We start from the raw sequence: 18846 nt of genomic DNA on the forward strand, positions 1-18846 counted from the left end.
TCCCAGCTGTTTCCCCTTTAAATAAACCGCGGCTAATGAGTTGCGTGGGCTCCACCGTCTCTTTCCGTTCCGCCGCAGTTCCCACCGCCACTTCCAGTCCCGTCGCACCTCATGCTGCCGGTGAGTTGTTTTTACTTGTTCTTCCTTTCTCCTCCCTCTCCCTGGGGTGTGCTGACCTCCAGGGTCCCTCTTTGACCCTTCGGGGTTCAAGTCTCCCCCTTGTCCCGGGACAATAAGGTTTGTCCTTGGTCTTGCAATGGACATTATTCTGGAGGAGCACAACTGTCCCTGCATTTTATTGATTACCATTCAGTCTCTAATGAAGCTGGGACTTAATCCACTAACTGCTTTTTACGCTGATATTTTAAAAGGCTGACATGTGTCGGTCTCACCGGAGTCATGATTAATACAACCACTGATCCATGCATATACAGGTCACATAAAAGCATTAATCAAAGCAGGCCTCTCTGAGACCGGGGCTAGGTGTTACCACAGATATGACTGTACAAATATCTCTTACGCAGGCTTAGATTAGTAAGTATTGGGAAGTTTGGTTATGTAAATTTCTCATAAGGCAAATGGATATGGGTGATTGATGCGACCAGACAGGACACCAAAATAAGGATGGAGTGTACAAGAATTAAGATGATCTGTTAAAGATGTTTTCCTATTCAGTGGGAAAATATTGTAGTATTGGCTGAGAACTAGGATGTATATGCTGTAAAATAAGTTATTTTGATCAATGTATACAGAAGGGTCTGAGAACCCATAATTGCGCTAGGCCTAAAGGATGCCAGCTGTGCCTGGACCTTTCCATGAGCATCCAGGGCTAACACCCTATAAACACATTGACCATGAAAGTTTGAATAAGTGCTGTGTAGGTAATAAATCTAGCAGAGCCTTCACTGCTGAACCAGGCATGTGATCATTCTTTCTATAACATGGAGGTCTTCAAGGGAAAACACTCTCCCTATAGCAGCAGCAGCAGCAATAGTGGCACCGACAGCACTTCAGCCCAGTGCGCACACTGAGAAATATGTGGAGGAGGAGAATTGAAGGATGACAGGTGGCATCTGAAACCAACTGGGAGCCAATAGAAAGACTTGAGCATAGTATCCTGCCTTGTGGACAAAGGTGCCAAGCCTCTCATCCCTCCCTCCCTCCCCTTTTTTGGGGGGTGTCTATAAGGAGACCATATGTATCACCTATTAGCCATGACTTGTAAGTTGTAGAGAAATCATTCCACAAGCTGGAGAGTACATCAGAATGTAATCTGCATGTATCACAGGAAGAGGGTAAAAGTTCATGTAAGTGAAGGGTAAATTTTCAAATTGAAAATTGGTTTCTTTTTATGTTGGCGAAATAACATTTATTTTCTTACTGCCATAGGTAGGCTTATAATTTTCAGTGGTATTCTCCAGTGGGAGTAGGTAGTAGAAGCTTCATAGGAAATCTGAAAAACAGAACATAACAATGCTTTGTTCTTGCTAGTTATTGTACGCAAACCTATCTGCTTAACAAGTTATTTATTTCTGTAATGAATACTTGCTTTCAGATGTAGGCGTACATATTTTATACAGATGGAAACCAAATTAAAGAAATGGGAATGTTATGATTATCAGTGAATTAAATTAATGAGCGAAATAATTTGAGAGAGAAATAATGCTGATTATATTTCACTTGTGAATACATATGAATTGTCTTCATTTGCATGAAGGACTGACTCATGGTGTGGCCTGAATTGCAACTTATAATTAAATTTTCTCAGATTTTGTTACAGAATAAAATTAGTTTTTAGATTCATTAAGCATCTAATAACTTTGGAGAGGAAGGATCAAGAAGAAAAACAGAGTGATTTATATGGCCAAGTCAGCGGGGTTGTGCAGGAAGAAAGAAAACCACTTCCTTTCACTGAATTGGCACTTAGTTTAAATGTCAGTAAAAGAATGTATTTGGGGATTTCCACGCTACATTGAATATTATCATTAGCTTGCAGTAATATTCTTATTGTCCTCCAGCAATGGGTTTTTTGCCAAGGCCACCCTTAGACTATCTAATTTTGGAATAATCCCTAGATGAGCTTTAAGGTGAGTCCTGATGAGTGCACATGTGCAGTTTGCCACCTTGTGCCCCATAGGCAGGACATTGTGTACTGAGAAAAGGAGTAGAGTGTGGTGGCATGGAGCTCTCTGCACAGCAGGTAGCTACAACTGGTAAGAGGCCCATATTCCAGTGGTGGTAGCTGAAGCAGCCACTGAACTGTTGTAACGTGTGTTGGGATCAGAGAAGCCTGCTCTCTGTTCCTTGGAATCAGTGAGCCACAGAAACCTCTCTGATGTCTTGTGCACATCCTGTGCCAAATGGAGTTGAACCACAAGAGAGAATCTGTTCCAAACAGTCCAACTGTTTAACATGCGAGATACGTTCCATGTCCAGGCTTCCAGGTATAAGTAGATAAAATGGAAAAGTTGTGCATGCGTATGATGAGAAAAGTAGCTTTTTTTGTTGTTTGCAGTCTTAGGCCTTAGACAGACATTACATTTGTAGTGCTACGATCAGTCTTATGGATACTCACTTTTCGTAGGGCTACATGTGCAAGCCATCTGTAGTACCACAAAAACGTTCCTCCTCCAAAGCAGAACTCTGTAGCACTACATCTTGTAGTGCTACATATAATTTGTGGACAGTTCTCTGTAGCACAGCAGGGTATTTTTTCAGACCCCACAGTATCCCATAGTCCACAGCTTTCCATCCTTCCCCTGCAAGAGCATTGTCTTACTTGACCCCCTGTGACATAGACTGCAGCCAAAAGTGCTGCCTCAGCCATCAGTTCCCTGAAGTACCAGCAAGACTCAATACTTCTGCTGCATTGGTGGCAGCAGCTGTTGAATACAGCCCTTCAGTGACTGTGGGGGTGGTGGGAAAACAACTTTCCTTCTGCCCCGGGTCCCCAGCAGGCAGTGGGGGCCAAGGGGATAGGAGGGGGACATCTCCTACAGCTGCTGCTCCCAGTGGCAGCTGCCAACTGATGATGACTGCCAGGGGGTTCTTTTTCCCTGGGAGGGGAGAGGGAAGCTTATCAATGATCCAGTTTGGTGACAGGGAGAATGGAGCACAGGGGAAGAAAGGAAAAGTTCCCCATCACCTCTGTGCTGGGGAGCATGTCTTTAAGCAGATTTATCTCTCTCCAGCCAGGGGGTTGTTTTGCACACCTCCAATAGTATTTATTTTTGTAGCACTAAAGTTGCCTTAGAAATTGGTGCTCTACAGATCTGTAGACGTGCAATGCCTTTGGTATGCTAGCATTTGCACAGTTAAGCTGAGCCCTCAGTTGCTGTCTTGCATTTAAATCAACAGGCATTAAAACGGTAATATCGCAACAGGGTCTCAAGGGAGATGAGAACTGTATTACCTGAATAATCATCAGTGATTTTGTGGCTACAGACAGTTATCACAGTTATCAACATATGCCATTGGTCAGAGTGATTAGGACTCTTGTCTGCATCTGCTTATTGGAGGGCTTCCTACATTTTCCTTTGACGCAGCTGTTGGCGTCAGCATACTGAATTGGCTGCATCACTGCATTGGGCCAGCTGTGCTAGACACTGTGCTGGGTCTTACGATTTGCTGCCACAGGCCTTTCTGCCTGGAGCTGAAAGAGCATCTCCATTTAGTGTGTGTGTTAGTGGCTCATCATTTGTGCATCAACCACAAAAGTCTGACTGCAGAGCTGCAGCTGAATGAGGCTGACATTTCTACCCTTCTGGCGATTACAGCCCACTTCGGAAAACAAATGATGCATTGTGATACAATCACTGAAATGCTAGCTGAGAATTTGAATAAGGTGTGGGTTGCATACTTTCACTGTGGCTTTCACTGGTATCTGGCCAACTGATTAAATCATTTTTGAGCAGGGGAGACTTCTTCCAAGGAAGCAATCTGAGGATTGAACTTGACTAGGGTTACTCATCTGGTTTTCCAAAACGCACTGGAAAAGAGCAGGTTCTCTCTTCTGACTTGGCCGTGCAGTAATAGGAGCATTTATGAAGTCCAGACAGTTACACAGATAATTGTAGTTCAGTCCTTACCATCACTCGTGCCACCCCTTAGTTCTTTTGTGCAGATGAGCGTAAAATCCTTATGTGGTCACAGCCCTGTTCTGTATTATGAGAGTAACTGGTTTCTGGCCCAGGCATCAGGAATGAGTGTAGTCAAGCCTCTGTTGTGGTCATGATGTGGCTGCAAGTGTAGAAAAAGGCAGGCTGGGTTTGGTACCTTTGTGGTAGTTGTGGTTAAAACCTGCCATTGTAGCAGAACCTTGCCTGTTCGGTACTGGATCTCTTGCACCTATTGCCAGCAGTGATGGAGTGGACAAATCGATAGACTACACATTTGATGTCCCAATTGCCGTGCTCAGAACTGGGTTTGTCTGAGAGAATGACTGCATCAGTCATGGGCTCTGGTATGACAGCTGTTAGGTGTGAATGGCTTGGATACCAAAAGGAAGTGCTCTGTCTGGAAGATTTGCAGCAGTTTATATCCCCATCTGTTAACATCTGAACTCGGCTAATACAGAGTTCTTGTGCTGTTTTCCACATAATGTCCTTTGTCTGTCCTGATTAGGGCTATGTCTATAAGCAGGTTTGAAGGACTGATTGGACACAGATGAGAATAAGATGTTTTGACTGAATTTCTCCTAGTTTATCTTCATCATAAGATGTCCTTCATAGGATGTACTAAGGGGCATGGTGTCGCTATTATACTCCTTTGAATTTAGTTATCAAAAATTATTTTCCTTTTTGTGGACTTTACATGTACTTTGAGGAAATCGACCGTTACCAGATGCAAACTTTCAGTGACATCATGATGAACTTAGAAATAAATTAATTGCTCTTATTTCTATGATGCTTATTACTAGCCAGTAATGTAATCCTACCTTGCGCAGCCATTCTACAAAGTGAAATAGATGTCCTATCCTCTGCTTGCTTTGTTTTACATCCATCAAGCTGATTATTTTTTGACCATTTTAAATACCCTTCTTTCTCCCAAGGGTAGTAATTTCATGAACCACTCAAAGCAACATATAAGGATCTAAAATATGGTAGAAATTGTGGGTATAGTTGTAAATGTGACTATAATAAAGAAAAAAACAATTACAAAAAGTATCTTGCATCCAGTGAGCAGCATTTTTACAGCTTTTTTTGTAGTGCTACATCTTTATGTAAACATTTCAGCAACTTTTTCTTCCTGTCTCCTCTCCCCCTTACCAGATGCTGACCAGAAATCAGCTGCCTTTAACACAAACTGATGCTTCTTTTTTCTCTTTAGACTGGCTGCAGCCCTCACTAATATTGTGTGGAAGTAGAGCTGACTGTCAGACTTAAATGCTTTTGTTGAATCTGTAGTTCCAGGTGTGCTCTAAGATTTCATTTTAAGAATTAGGAAATACAAATGTAGCACACAAGTAAATGCCGAACAAGGTGCAAATTAAAAAACAAACTTGAATGCTTTTTTAAAATGCCTTTTGGCCACAATGTAACTTATACCTACTCTTATATTTGTTTTTAGATGTAGACTGAAATCTGCTTTTGAGAAATGCCAAACTGCAATTTCACGCGGGAAGAAAACAGCCCACTGTAAGTATGATGAGTACAAATTGTCATAGAGAAAACAAATTCTTACTTGCTAGTATACTTTTCATATTTAATTTAGATAAATAATCGAGAAGCATAATATGTAAAAAAAAACAAAAAACAAACAAACAAAAAAAAACAGTCAAGTAAAAACCAGTGATCAAAGTGGGAAAAAAGGGGGAACTGGGATGGTTTGGAGGCTGGCTGAGAGTTGCAATGAAATTATTGCCTAAGCCAGGGGTGTTCAGCTTCCAGCCTGTTGGCCAAGTGCAGCCCATGGAACTAGCACATCTGGCCTGTGGGGCCCCCCCTGGTCAGGAAATTTGGTGGCGGTGAAGCAGTGGCCGTTAATATAGCCACCCTTCCCCCTGACAAAGTTCCAAGCCCTGTGAGCCCAATTAGAGCCAGGCTAACCTGGCTAACCCCCTATCCCCTGTGGGTCTGGGTTGGAAGTAGTCCATGCCCCCCCACACCAAACAGGGCCAAGCCACACCCCTTTTCCCCCATGGGTCAGGTTGTGGCTGGGCCACTCCCCCTCTTCCCACATGGAATCAGGCCATGCCCCCTTTTTCTTGGGAGCTGGGGTTAGGGCCAGGACCTGCCCTCTTCCCCCCCACAGGCCCAGGTCACACCTTCCTACCTTGGCCCCACCTCCTCACCCCCTCCCCACACTGGGCCATGTGAAACCCCCTTCCTCCCTTGCAGAGCAGGGCTCAGGCTGGACTGACCCCCTGCTCCTTCATGGCTGGATGTTGCTCACCATGTTGGCCCTGGGCATTGGATTGGAACTTCCATCTAGCCCACGGCTGAACCAGGAACTGCCCATCCAACCTGCCAGGGAAAAAGCTTGAGCACTATTGACCTAAGCAAATTGTAGAATAGTGGGGACCAGCCTTTTTTGTCAGGCATGCCACAAATTAGCCCTGCATCCTCAAGTGCCATTCCAATCCCCTCATCCTTCCTGATCAGCTCCTCTGCTTTGTGCTCCCTGCCCTATTCTTCCTCGCTAATCAGCCTCTACTTTCTGCTTCCCACCCCATACGCCTGATCTGCTCTGTTTTCTGCTCCCTGCCCTATCTGCCACTGCTGCCTGTCTCTCCGTAATCTGCTGATCTGCTGCATTCCACATGCACAGAAGCTGCTTATGCCTGTTGTGGCACTCATGGTACAGGTTGGCCAGCTCTGTCGTTTGGGACTATATGCTGTTCTGGGAGGACTGCCTGTTTACTAACCATCATAGGAATTAGAATTGGATTAGCTAATTCTGCAGTGTGACCGTCATCATGGCCCATGCTATCATGCACTCTAAAAACTTTTGGGAATGAAGTGTGCATGTCTCTTTGACTTCCTGCATATAATCAATATCTCTTTTCTGTTGAGTGTTGATTTACATCAATCCATTGATTTATATTCAATTTAAGTTGATACATACTTTCTTGTAAAGGAGGACAGCTTTTCATTCTGAACCTAGAGGTCTGTCAGTCTGCTCTTTTGGGAAACATTCCCATCTTTGAGTTTTTAAATTCCCTGTTCAGACACTGGCCCTGTTCTGCATCTTATAACTCAGTAAGGAAAAACAATTCTTCCAGAATTATCAAAAGGTTTTGCTACTAAATGAGGAGTTGTTATGGATGCAGTGAAAATATAAGCCAGGGGCATGTGGTCACTTTATCACAAAATTTCTATTTTGCTTCCCATGTTTCTCCTCCTGAATGGAAGGAGTTGTCAAAACAATATTAGGAATTCAGTAGATACAGAAGTGTCATGATTACAAATTAATATCATTCAGGAAAGACGGGAACTTTCACATTTGTCAGCAAACTAGCCAACCTTAGCACAGGTGAGCTCAGATGCTTCTCTCCTTGACTGTATTGTTCCACATCCACCCCTTTCCCAGCACCATCTGGGGAAGGAAATCACATTTCCCTTACATTTATCCTTCCCAGTGTAACTGAATGTTGATATTTTCTTTATAAATTACTGGCCTCTACTGTGTCATGTACCAAGGAGTTTTCATACCTCCGTTTTTTCTGGTGTACAGAAGTGCTTCTTGTTTAGTTTCAAATGTGTCATCAGTTGGAATGTGAGTTACTGTAAAATTTAATGATAATTGTATCACTGGCCTGATGGTAAGGAAACACTTCAAAGCAACAGGTTGTAATGCTCCAATGTAAAATATCCGTGATGGGTCCATTGGGTAATTCACTCCCTTTTCCAACAGAAATTTATACATAAAGTATCGTGTAATAGTACTGCAGAGAAACCTTCTGCTCTGCAGAGCTACAGTATCAGCAGCCACCAACCACACCCTTTCCTTTACATTCCCCGACTAGTTTCAGACCTACTCAAGGCCAGTAATTGTTACTTACTTTTGGATATGTCTTTTTAGGGGCAATGGATTTTTAAAAAGTTTTGGTACCTTCTAGCAGCAGTAATGACTTTTGCCTTTTGCTTTCTATTCTGTCAGCCACTCTCCACTTATTTGTATCTGTTGTTCCTATCTCTGCTTGCAGAAGCCCCACCCCACAAAAGCACTGGGGTTACAAGACCCAATAAACATCATTAAGGATGATTTAATAACTTAGCCAAATCATGAAGAGCAGTTGCTATGCCAATGGGTCCCTTTCAGTTCCTGTTTTCTGACAGAAAAACCTTTGTTATATGTTGCACAATATTCAGCCCATTTTTATTAAAATCCTACAGGAGCATGAATCACATGAATTTGTATTTTATCAGTATTTATGTGTCCAGTCACTTAACGTATAGATTTGCCACTGTTAAAAAAGCATTGGTTGAAAATAGCTTAGCACTCCATTTATATTTTTGTTTTCGTTACTGCCTAGTATGGTAATGTTAGAGGAGTAGCTATTGGAGACAATCTGCTGCCCCCTGATACTTCAGCAAGACAAATCACTAGACTCTAGCAGCAAGAGAACGGTTCTTCATGACAAAATGACAGCAAGAGAACACAGTCCCCGCCATGGTGCAAAATCCCGCACTGTGCAACGGGCCTCCACTATTGATGTTGCCTCTGACATGCTAGGCCTTTCCCTAGCAGGTAAGTCTTTCTGTGCTACCAGGTGTCCTCATGTTCTTTTCAGACATACTTTTATATCTTTTGATTACTTACATTTCAGATGTTCCGACTTGTTCAGAGGTGGTGTGATCCTAAAATTCAGATAACAAGAAAAATAATTTTGATCCATCTTATAGCCAAGGGCCTAGAAATAGAAAAGGAGAGGTGTTAGGCTAGGTCTTGGGGTGTATGCTCATTGTCAGTCCCTTTCTTCTTTCTTGTGTCCCCGTCTTTTTGACAAGGTATTTAGCAGAACTCACAGATTTGTTGGAATTTGACTTGTCTGTGCCATGAGCATTTCTGCTGTGGCCTTGAACTTGCAACCTCTGGACTGGACACCATGCACCTTAGTGCCCACACAACCCCAACCCATTGTCAGTCCCTGAAACAAGGAAAAAAAATGGAGCCAGAAGTGGGTTTATATCTGCTAAATACCTTGTCATAAAGACACAAGAAAGGAAAAAAAGTGCTGGGGAAGGCTGCAAGGGGAGAGAGTGATTACTTAGGTACTATTAGGTAGTGGGGAAAATATTAAAAAGTGACTTACAACCTAATTTTCAAGCATCGCTCATTGTGTTAGTAGCCTAACTTCTATTGTCTTTCAGTGGGACTTAGGATCATAAGTATGTAAATCACTTTTCAAAATGGGACTTAAGCTCCTGAGTCACTTGTGCACTTTTGAATTTTTTGCCTATTGTCCTAAGTATTTTTATCAGTTGGCAATATATAGTTTTGAGCATATTTTTATGTATTGAAGATTCAACTTGTAAACACAGTAAATTCTGTGGGATAATTTGCCACTGTTTTAATTTGCTGCTATTCTGATGACTAGTAATTGATGACTACTGTATAATTTGCCATTTTGCATCCCTGCTGGGGTGGCAAATTAACCAGACTTTACTGTATATTAAAGCATTTTTTCATGATTCACTGAATAAAAAAATATGCAAAAAATGTTTTCAGGATATAACTTCTTCTGTAAAGTGTTTTCCCTCTTTAATTGTAGCTTGAACTTAAGAATCGCATGGAATAGGAGTAGTAGTTATCAAATCTTATATACATTTTTCTGTGTTACAGGAAATATCCAGGATCTAGATGAACCGATTTTAGAGTTCAGCTTAGGTAGGTAGTTGTTATGATAATTTCTAATCTTTCTTAATTTCCCTGGTAAATGCTGCTGAATATTTTTATACTGAAAGGTTTATCTTACATACAGGTGTTGAGCAGTATCTAATCTCATACTTTGTGTTTAATGAAAGTATGAAATAGAACCTTACCTTGCTTTTGTAGATGTATCTTGATAGAAAGCAAAATAGTGATAGTGAGCAAACTGTACTATATTTCTGAGAGTCCGTAAATTAAAACGTCTGTTTGATTAAATTTATTGGATTTGGGATTGAAATGATCACTTTAGTTTTAATTTGTCAGTGCACTGAACCTTCCAAGAAAGTTGACGGAAATTATTTAAGCAGGAATATTTTCTAATTATTATTGGAATGATTATTAATTGTAATAGTCTTTCTCTTAGTCCATTGACTGTGCAATTAGGTGGTTAACAGGGGGCACAAAGGTGTCCTGATGTCTAGCATAGATAAAAATGTGTTTTGTTGAATGACTTTAATCAAGTCACTTTACCTTCTGGTGCATTAGTTAACCCAGCTGGAAAAATAGATGCAAATCAGCTTCCCAGTGAAAATTCAAAAGCTTCCTTTGTAGAGCTCTTTTCTGCTTATGTTGGCAAAAGTTTGGAAGCTTGTTTATCTGACCATGTATTTTTTAATGAAAATTAGAATTCAGTAATTAAAATGTGCAAGCATAATAACCTTTAGTATGAAGAATACAGAATTTGAATGTTTATTTTTTCTAGCTCCAGATAATTTCTGATAGTTGAGCAAAAAAAATAGAAAGTACCCAGCACTGCAGAACTATTTCGTTAGTTTGACTCCTGATTTATATAAAGCTGTATCAGCCTTAGCTCTAAAGTTCTTTTTAATTATGATTAGAAGTCAGTCCCATTGATTTTGGTAGTTGCTTCCTCCTGCGTATCCTCCCTTCTGAATAGTTAAAACAATTAAACACCATTACATTTGAGGGAAAATGAAGTAATTGCACTCTTGCTACAATGGACAAGATTCCTTTGTTTACAGCTCAGGCATATGGCTGGTTTGCAAGCACTCCCCATGATGCCCCTTGGCAAGTTATTGTTGAGAATCCTGCGGAGTTCAGCAGAATGTAGGTGCAGATCACATGCATCGTACCAATGGGCTTTCAATGCAGAAACACCCCCTGGCACTATTAAGTGCAGTTCTACCAGAGAGCGCATTGGCAGGTGTTGTTTGCACTACTAGTCTTCCACAATGGTACCACTTGGAGAGAAAAACAACTGTAAATTATAGCTGGGGCATCCCAGCAAGCTCTAGCTTTCTGCATTATTACCTTTGTATGAGACAACACACATATGGACATGTGCATTGCAGATAATTGTCTGTCTGATTAAAATCATAGAAAATGAGGGGTAGAAGGGACCTTGGGAGGCCATCTAGTCCAGCCCCCTGCTTAAAGCAGGACCAGCCCCAACTAGATCATCCAAGCCAAGGTTTTGTCTAGCCAGGTTTTAAAACCCTCAAAGGATGGAGCTTCTACCACCTTCTTGGGTAACCTGTTCCAGCACTTCATTACCCTCCTCATGAGAGAGTTTTTCCTGTTGAGTAACTTAAACTTCCCTTGCTGAAACTTGAGACCATTGCCCCTTTTTCTGTCATTTGCAACCACTGATCAGTCTAGCTCCATCTCTTTGGAACCACCCTGCAGGTAGTTAAAGGCTGTTAGTAAATCCCCTCTGTCATCTCTTCTCCAAACTAAATAAGCCCAGTTCCTTCAGCCTCTCTTCATAAGCAGGGAGATCCAGGTTTTCTCTGTTTAAAAATAGCAAATTCTCTGTTTAATTTCCCAAATTCTCTAATTAAAAACCCAAAACCTGTGTTTTTCCATGATTAAAATGAAACACCACTATATAGATATATATATATACCTATATATATATATAGGTATCAGTTGATCACAATTTTTTTAGTTTATTTACAATTTTAAAGCAACTTGGAAGGCTGCCAGTGCCTCAATCATTATAATAAAATAAATTCTAAAAACCTATATATTTTGATGTTTGATTTTTGTTTTTTTATCATAAAAAATCAGAGCTCCCTTACCCGCTTTACTCACCAAGATGCAGGTGCAGCTGCGACTGCCCCCCCCCCCCTTGTAGTGCTGAGCAGCCCTGATATGCTGATGCCCTGTCCCTGTCATCGTCCCCCGACTCCCAAGCCACAGTCCCCACATGTGCTCCTCGCTCCCAGCCCACAGCCTCCCATCCACCCAACCCCCCAGGTGCCCCTCACTCCTAAACCACAGCTCCCTGGCCCTGCCATTGTCCCTCATTTCCCACCCCCAGCCTCCCACCCCTTGCTGCTGCCCCTTACTCGTGACCTGCAGCTTCCTGTCCCCCCCCAGTCCTCCTGGAGGGGGCCAGGGCTGAGGGACCAGGGCCAAGGCCCACAGCCCCCTGCCCCTCCCGCAGCAGTACCCGAGCCCCGGCTGCTGCATGGAGGAGATAGTGGGTGCTACAGCCAGAGCAGAGCACGATGAGCCTGACTCCCCCTCTCCTGTGGGCAGCATGGCCAGAGTGGAACCCATGGCAGGTGGAGGTGAGGGCTGCCCACTGTGGGCTCTGGACTCCCCACCCTGCTGCCCTCCCCCTAGGGCACCCAGCAGCACCGTGGCAAGGCACCCCCAGCCCGCCTGGCAGCAGCAGGGGCAGTGGTGCAGAGTTGTGCCCCACTGTTGCTTCTGGGCAGGCAGAGGGCACTTTGTCACGGCAGTATGGCTGGTGTGGGGCTCCTGGCAGTGGCACTAAGTCTCCCCGCCCCGCTCTGCCATCCTGTGCTGGGTCCTACCCACTGGGCCGCAGAGACCCGGGAGGGAGGGCAGCAGGGTGGGGAGCACTGAGCCTGCAATGGGCAGCTTGCATCTGCCCCTGCCCCATGCACAAATCTGGGGGGCATGTGCCCCCCCTTTCCCCAGGAGTGCATGCAGCATCAGAGAGCTTCCCCCTTTCCCCACTCCTCCAGATGAGCCACCTGTGGCTCCATACTGCTCCCTGAGCTAGGTCACATGGCCGTGCATTCCTGCCCCAAGCTTCACGTGCCACCCCAGCTGGGCAGCACACCCAGCCCTGCCCCACTCCTTCACCATGGGGGCCTCCTCAATCTGCCCTCCTCCCTTCCCCCCATAGACTTACCTGGAGGGAGCTGTGGGAGCTGCTCTGCATGCTGCCTGGCTGCCACATGTGTGTGCGCACAGATGGTGCTCCCCCTGCCTGATGGCCCCCCTCTCACTTCCCTTCTCCCACTACCTCCAACAGCTCCTTGCAGGCTGGAACTCTGCCAACCTTTCAAGGGGAAACTTTTTGTTTCCCACTTTTTCTCCTTTAAAAGAGACAATCTGCATTTTTTTCCTTAAAGGGAGAAAATCTGCCTTTTTCCATGGCAAACAGAAAACTTGGATCCCTGCTCATAAGTCAAGCACCCCAGCCTCTCAAGTCATGAGCTACATGTGTGCACACAGATCCAAATATTGCACATATGCACAAAATTGAGGCAGACTGAAAATTTGGCGCACTGATTTGCTCTTTTTATATTATACCTTTTTATGAAAATTGTGGGGTTTTAGAATACGTTGGGAAGACCATGAATCTAAAAATTATACTCTTAAACCCCTACAGCTTGCAGTGAGCTGCTCACTCCCTCGCTAGACCGAAAACCAAATAGTTTTGTAGCAGTGAGCGTAACTACACCTCCTCAGGCATTCTGGACAAAGCATGCACAGACAGAGATTATTGAGGTAAGTAGTGGTATCTTGCTGCTCTAGATTTAAAGTAGAAGCTAATATACAAATAGTTTCTTTTCAACATATATCACAGTACATAATATTACCTTCTTGATTTATGTTTACAGGGAACAAGCAATCCTATCTTTCTAAGCAGTATTGCCTTTTTTCAAGACTCTCTTATCAATCAGATGACACAAATCAAACTCTCTGTCTATGATGTTAAGGATAGATCTCAGGGAACAGTAAGTTCACTTTGTATATTCCTGCCTAGTCCTTTTGTCATATTTGCTGTTCTAAATTAAACCAAACTTCTGTTTTTTTGGCCCCATGGAAGTAGTCTGGTTCATCTGAAGCCAAGGTCCCTCACAAATCTGGTAGCTTGATGAGTCCTAAACACTTAGGATGAAAGGTGCTTTTGTCTTTTTATCTGTTCCTTCATAGTACTTTATGCTGAATTAGAGTAATGCTAAGGTCATTGTTAGCCTCAAATTAGAGCTTGAAAATGAAATTTTAAATACTTGAGTCTTGCAGATTTATGTGATAGTTTTTCCTGTTTAGTTTTGCATCCAGGCATAAACGTTGTAAGTACATTTTCTGTGCGATGGCTCCTTGTAAAAAAAAGTGAAAAATTGATTTTTCCCAAAGAAAACTGTTTTAAATTAAAAAAAAATTCAGAACATATCGTAACTGTACTTTTCTAAGAAACTAGTTCATTTTCCAGTTTACGGTGAAAAGTGGCAAAAAATCAGCTTCCCACTGAAAATTCAAAAGCTTCCTTTGTAGAGCTCTTTTCTGCTTATATTGGCAAAAGTTTGGAAGCTTGTTTTATCTGACCATGTATTTTTTAATGAAAATTAGAAATCAGTAATTGAAATGTGCAAGCATATTTTGAGTAGCGTTTTGAGTAGCTGTATTTTCTTCATATCAGTATAAATGTATTTCCCCCCCCCGTGTCTAAAAAAGTTACCTCATTTTCACTGCTTACAAGCATAAGGAGTTCCACCAAAATCCCTATCATCTGCTGAAATCTCAGTCTTTCTTCTAATAAAGTGGTGAATTACAAAATAGAAGGTTGCTTCTGAAGTACAGAGTGCTAGAAGATGGTTTCAGGAAAGCGTCCATGCACTCTGCTGTCTGGCATATGGAAGCTGTGGACTAGCCTCTGCATGATACATATACTTGAGATATTAGATTCACTCCTGTTCGCACAACATTCAGAAAAGGCAGTTTGAAGTTGAATGTTATCATTCACACTTGCCCTTCAGAATAGCATATTACCCACCAACAAACCGATGTCCAGTTAAAATGAGAATAAGCTCATTCCCTTTTCTGGAAAAAAATAGCAGGAATGTTTCTGGCATAAGGGAATCTGTGTGGATGCTTTCACAGGAATTTCCTTTATGTTATCACATTGAGGGATAGTTTGCTTCCCCACAGAAAAAGGCCATAAGGCTAACCCTCAAACCAGATCCCTTGAATCTGCAGGTACCATCTGCCTCTCATCCCTTTGCCTCTGCATTGAATTTGGCTCAGAATTCCCTCTCCCACCCTGCCTCACTGGCTGTATATATTGGAAGCGGCCTTACTTTCCACCCAGAAAAAAAAAAGGGTCTAGTTTTCCTCAAGGTGAATATCCCAAGGGATCTTCTTTATCCTTTATAAACATGGTTGAACAGTTTGTTTATTTGTGTTGTGTATAGCTATATTTTGTTCTTGAATTTTTATTTTATTAATCCTCCATGGAAAAGTGATTTGGAAAAAAACATTAAAATTGAAATGTTGACACTAATAAGAATGTTCCTTTTTTCAGATGTATTTACTTGGTTCTGTGGCATTCATGGTAAAGGAGCTACTTCAGGAGAAAAATCATAGGTTGCATTTAACACTAAGGTTTGTAATGTTGTGCCATTTGGAAATCAAATATTCTTAATATTGGGGCTAGCGTGGTACAGGAGCATGCTATGAAAACTGTTTGCATATTTTATTTTAAAAATTAAGTGTCTGAACTTCAGGTGCCCAACAGGTGGAAATCAGTTTTTATACTGTGCAGTGGTTAAAATATATAGAGCAAGGCCTTTTCAAGTGCTGCAGTAATCTTTTACTGATTTGGTGCCAAAGTTTGCAGAGAACAAGGAGTGAGAGGGCTGGCATCACTTCTTGAAACTGTTTCTAATCCTACAGGTTAAGTGTATGGGTACAAGTGCAGTTTTTCATTGCTTTCTGTGCGTTTTGTCAAATCATCCCAGCATTTGTGCATGTAAGAGAGTGAGAGACCTAAAATATTAGAAGCTTTCTTTATTTACATGGATATCTTAGGTCCTTATTTTTATCTATGATCCTTATACGGTTATTGATAATCTCTAAGGACCTTACAATCTGTACTGTATAGATTGCTACAACATGTCATGAATAGGAAGAGCCATTCCTAATTATGCATATACCTTTTACCTTCTTATACTGTTGGGGGGCGCAGGCAGATCGAGGCCTCAGAGGTGAGGGAGGGAATGGGGGCTAGGGCTGGGGTCTCGATCTGCCCTGTCCCCCTGCCCTTTACCCCTTCCCAACCCACAGACTTACCTGCTGGGGAGGGGAGGGGGGGGCAAAAATCTTGAGTTCCTTTTAAATTCCAAAAGTGATCTCTGACCTAAAAAGGTTGGAGACCACTGTTTTAGGGGGAAGTACTGAAGACAGGGCGATAGCTTTGTGACAAAGAACCAAATTATTTTTCCACGTGTAGGAGTCTGCATGGAAGTATGAAATCAAGCATGTAAGAGGTTAGTCTGGTAACCTGAGCAGAAAGTTATATTAGAAGAAATTGAACTTGAAGGGGTAAATGTGGGTGGAGGAGCTAGGGATGTTTGAAAGCAATGATGAGAATCTTCAGCAGGATGTGAAAAATGAAGGCAAAATCAGCCAAAATTGTCTGAGTAGGGGAGCATGGTCAGAGAGAACAATGCTTGCAGTAGAATCAGCATGAGAAGCTTGGAAGTGGTTGCTTTGTTTTAGGTGAGAGAAGATCAAGGCATAGAGCTGTAAAGCAAGAATTAGTAAGGTTTGACAGCAAAGAATGTGCTGTAGAAGTCGGGAAACAAGTCGGAAAAAACACTGAGGGTTTGATGTTGGCAATGGGTAAAGTAGTCTAATTATTCACAATTGTGGAGAAAACTGTGGAGGTGGGGTGAAGTCGGTGCAGGATTTTCCAGTGTTCTTTGTTGGACATATGACACAGAGAAGTGGTGCCTATCCATTCTGGGCTGCAGGCTGGATGAGTGTGGAATTGGTCTGTGGGATTAGTCTGTGGGCCTGATCCAGCGTGAGTCAGCACACCAAAATATTCTAGCCCAACATGTAGCGGATAAGACCCTGGCCCTGTGCACACTGGGATCAGGCGTACTGCTCTGGTACCAGCCCTATCTGGTGCAAGTGGCCATGTCATCTGGTCATGGGGCTTGCAAATTTGGTGGTCGGGGAGCAGTGGTAGCATTCATTGCCACAGCTCCTCCACAGCCAAACTTCTGGACCTGTGTGGAGCCCTGTAGGCCAGATGACATGAGGTGTAATACAAATACTTAGTTTGATATGGAGTTACAAGTCTGATTGGTACAGTGAGAAAAGGGTGTATTTGTGGATGTCTCTTCACTGCAATACATTACCCTTCAAAGATGCAGTTAGGATATACAGCAATATCTGTAGCAATTATTTTTCTTTTGAAACTTGGTTACACAACTGTGCCTTGCTATATATGTGCATGTCATCTGTTCCCATGGTTCCATATGTGTCTGTTTCATATTACTCCCCAGTATTGTTTGCACGAGTTCTTGTTTGATCTGCTGTTATAGATTTGCTAAAAGGAACCAGCTTCACAATAACAAAGAATGTGTCATAAATCAATAAAATAAAGGCAATGCTAAGCTAATGCTATTGATCACACCTTAGCTCTCTCCTGCTTTGGCTGGGTATTGCAGCATGTGTGCTGTAGCATATAACAATGGGTCTCAACCTGTGGCCTGTGGGCCACATGCAGCCAAATCAGCATGCTGCTGCAGTCCATGTGACATCCTGTAAAAAAATAAAATAAAATGGTAAGACATTTGACAGTGTAGAAATGAGAGGAATATTGATTTGTATTACATTACATAATACATTGTATTACATCTGTCAGATAACAGATACAAAACATTTTTAAATGGATACACAGGAATTAAATTGTGTGGGTGCGGCCCACATAACACAATGAGAGCTGCAAGTGTGGCCCACTGTGGCAAATAGGCTGAGATACACTGGCGTATAAAATCACATATATTTAGGAGACCCATGCACTTAGGAGACCCATGCACTATCTTTGGAAAATCGAGGAAATGCCTCTTTGTTGGTATCATTTACTACCTAGCATGTAAAGTTAAATTAACTTGTATCCACATATTAAAAGTTTCCTAATTTAAAATATTCTTTGAATGTATGGATTATTACATTTTGTACAGTGGTAATTAGTCATCTATTGATAAACAAATCCTTCTCCAAGAAGTGCTGATTCGCAGTGTTTGTTACAGGTCTGCTGAAAGTGATCGTGTAGGTAACATTACAGTTATAGGATGGCAAATGGAAGAAAAAACTGACCAAAGGCCACCTGTAACAAGGTCTCCTGATACCATTAATGGGAGGGTAAGTTTGAATATTTTATCAGCCTCAGATACAGGGCACAAAGTCAGTGATCTTAGTGGTGATATAATCTGCAGTCCACATCTCTGTTTTAGGTTATAATTTGCTAATACTACTTACCTCATACAGTACTTTAGGATTTCAAAGTAGTAAAGTACTATAGAGATATTGCTCTAATTAATCTGAGACTGATTAATCTGTTAAGAACAGCTGGACACAAATGAAATACTTGAGACAAAGCCTACAATACGCTGAGAGCTTTTGCTTCATGTTTGTGTAAGAGTCTTAGACAAATCTTAGATTAGTGCAGTAGTGTAGTAATGGTGATGTACAAAATAATTTTGGGTAATAAACAAGGCCTGGTACACACTAGCTTGCATTAAATGCCTCTGTCAGCTGCTGTGGATGATGTACTAGTTGATGATGCAGTAGTTGATTCTAAAAGACCTTCATGGATGTTAATCTGTGAATCAGAAGGCAATGTCAAACAAAACATGGTTAGAGAAACAGGGATTGTAGAATTTCCAAACAGGTGGCTCGTGGGCTGGAAATGCTCTAAGCTATTTTAATAGAACAAAACACACCATTAGTTGA

General features: G+C 42.2%; 1 protein-coding gene across 11 annotated transcripts in view; it reads left to right on the forward strand.

Moving 5' to 3' along the window:
- INPP4A (inositol polyphosphate-4-phosphatase type I A) overlaps window positions 1–18846 on the forward strand; it is a 240036-nt gene that overhangs the window by 140696 nt on the left and 80494 nt on the right. For all 11 annotated transcript variants that reach the window (XM_019524587.1, XM_019524585.1, XM_019524591.1 and 8 more), the window contains exons 3-9: window positions 5569–5636; window positions 8477–8691; window positions 9787–9831; window positions 13487–13605; window positions 13719–13835; window positions 15404–15483; window positions 18144–18255. In XM_019524587.1, the coding sequence (XP_019380132.1) occupies window positions 8586–8691; window positions 9787–9831; window positions 13487–13605; window positions 13719–13835; window positions 15404–15483; window positions 18144–18255 (579 nt within the window). In that variant the 5' untranslated portion in view covers window positions 5569–5636; window positions 8477–8585. The remainder of the gene's footprint in view (window positions 1–5568; window positions 5637–8476; window positions 8692–9786; window positions 9832–13486; window positions 13606–13718; window positions 13836–15403; window positions 15484–18143; window positions 18256–18846) is intronic.

The sequence above is a fragment of the Gavialis gangeticus genome, unplaced genomic scaffold (assembly GCF_001723915.1).
Source record: "Gavialis gangeticus isolate Ggan-Ray unplaced genomic scaffold, GavGan_comp1, whole genome shotgun sequence".
In the NCBI taxonomy this organism is placed as follows: Eukaryota; Metazoa; Chordata; order Crocodylia; family Gavialidae; genus Gavialis; species Gavialis gangeticus.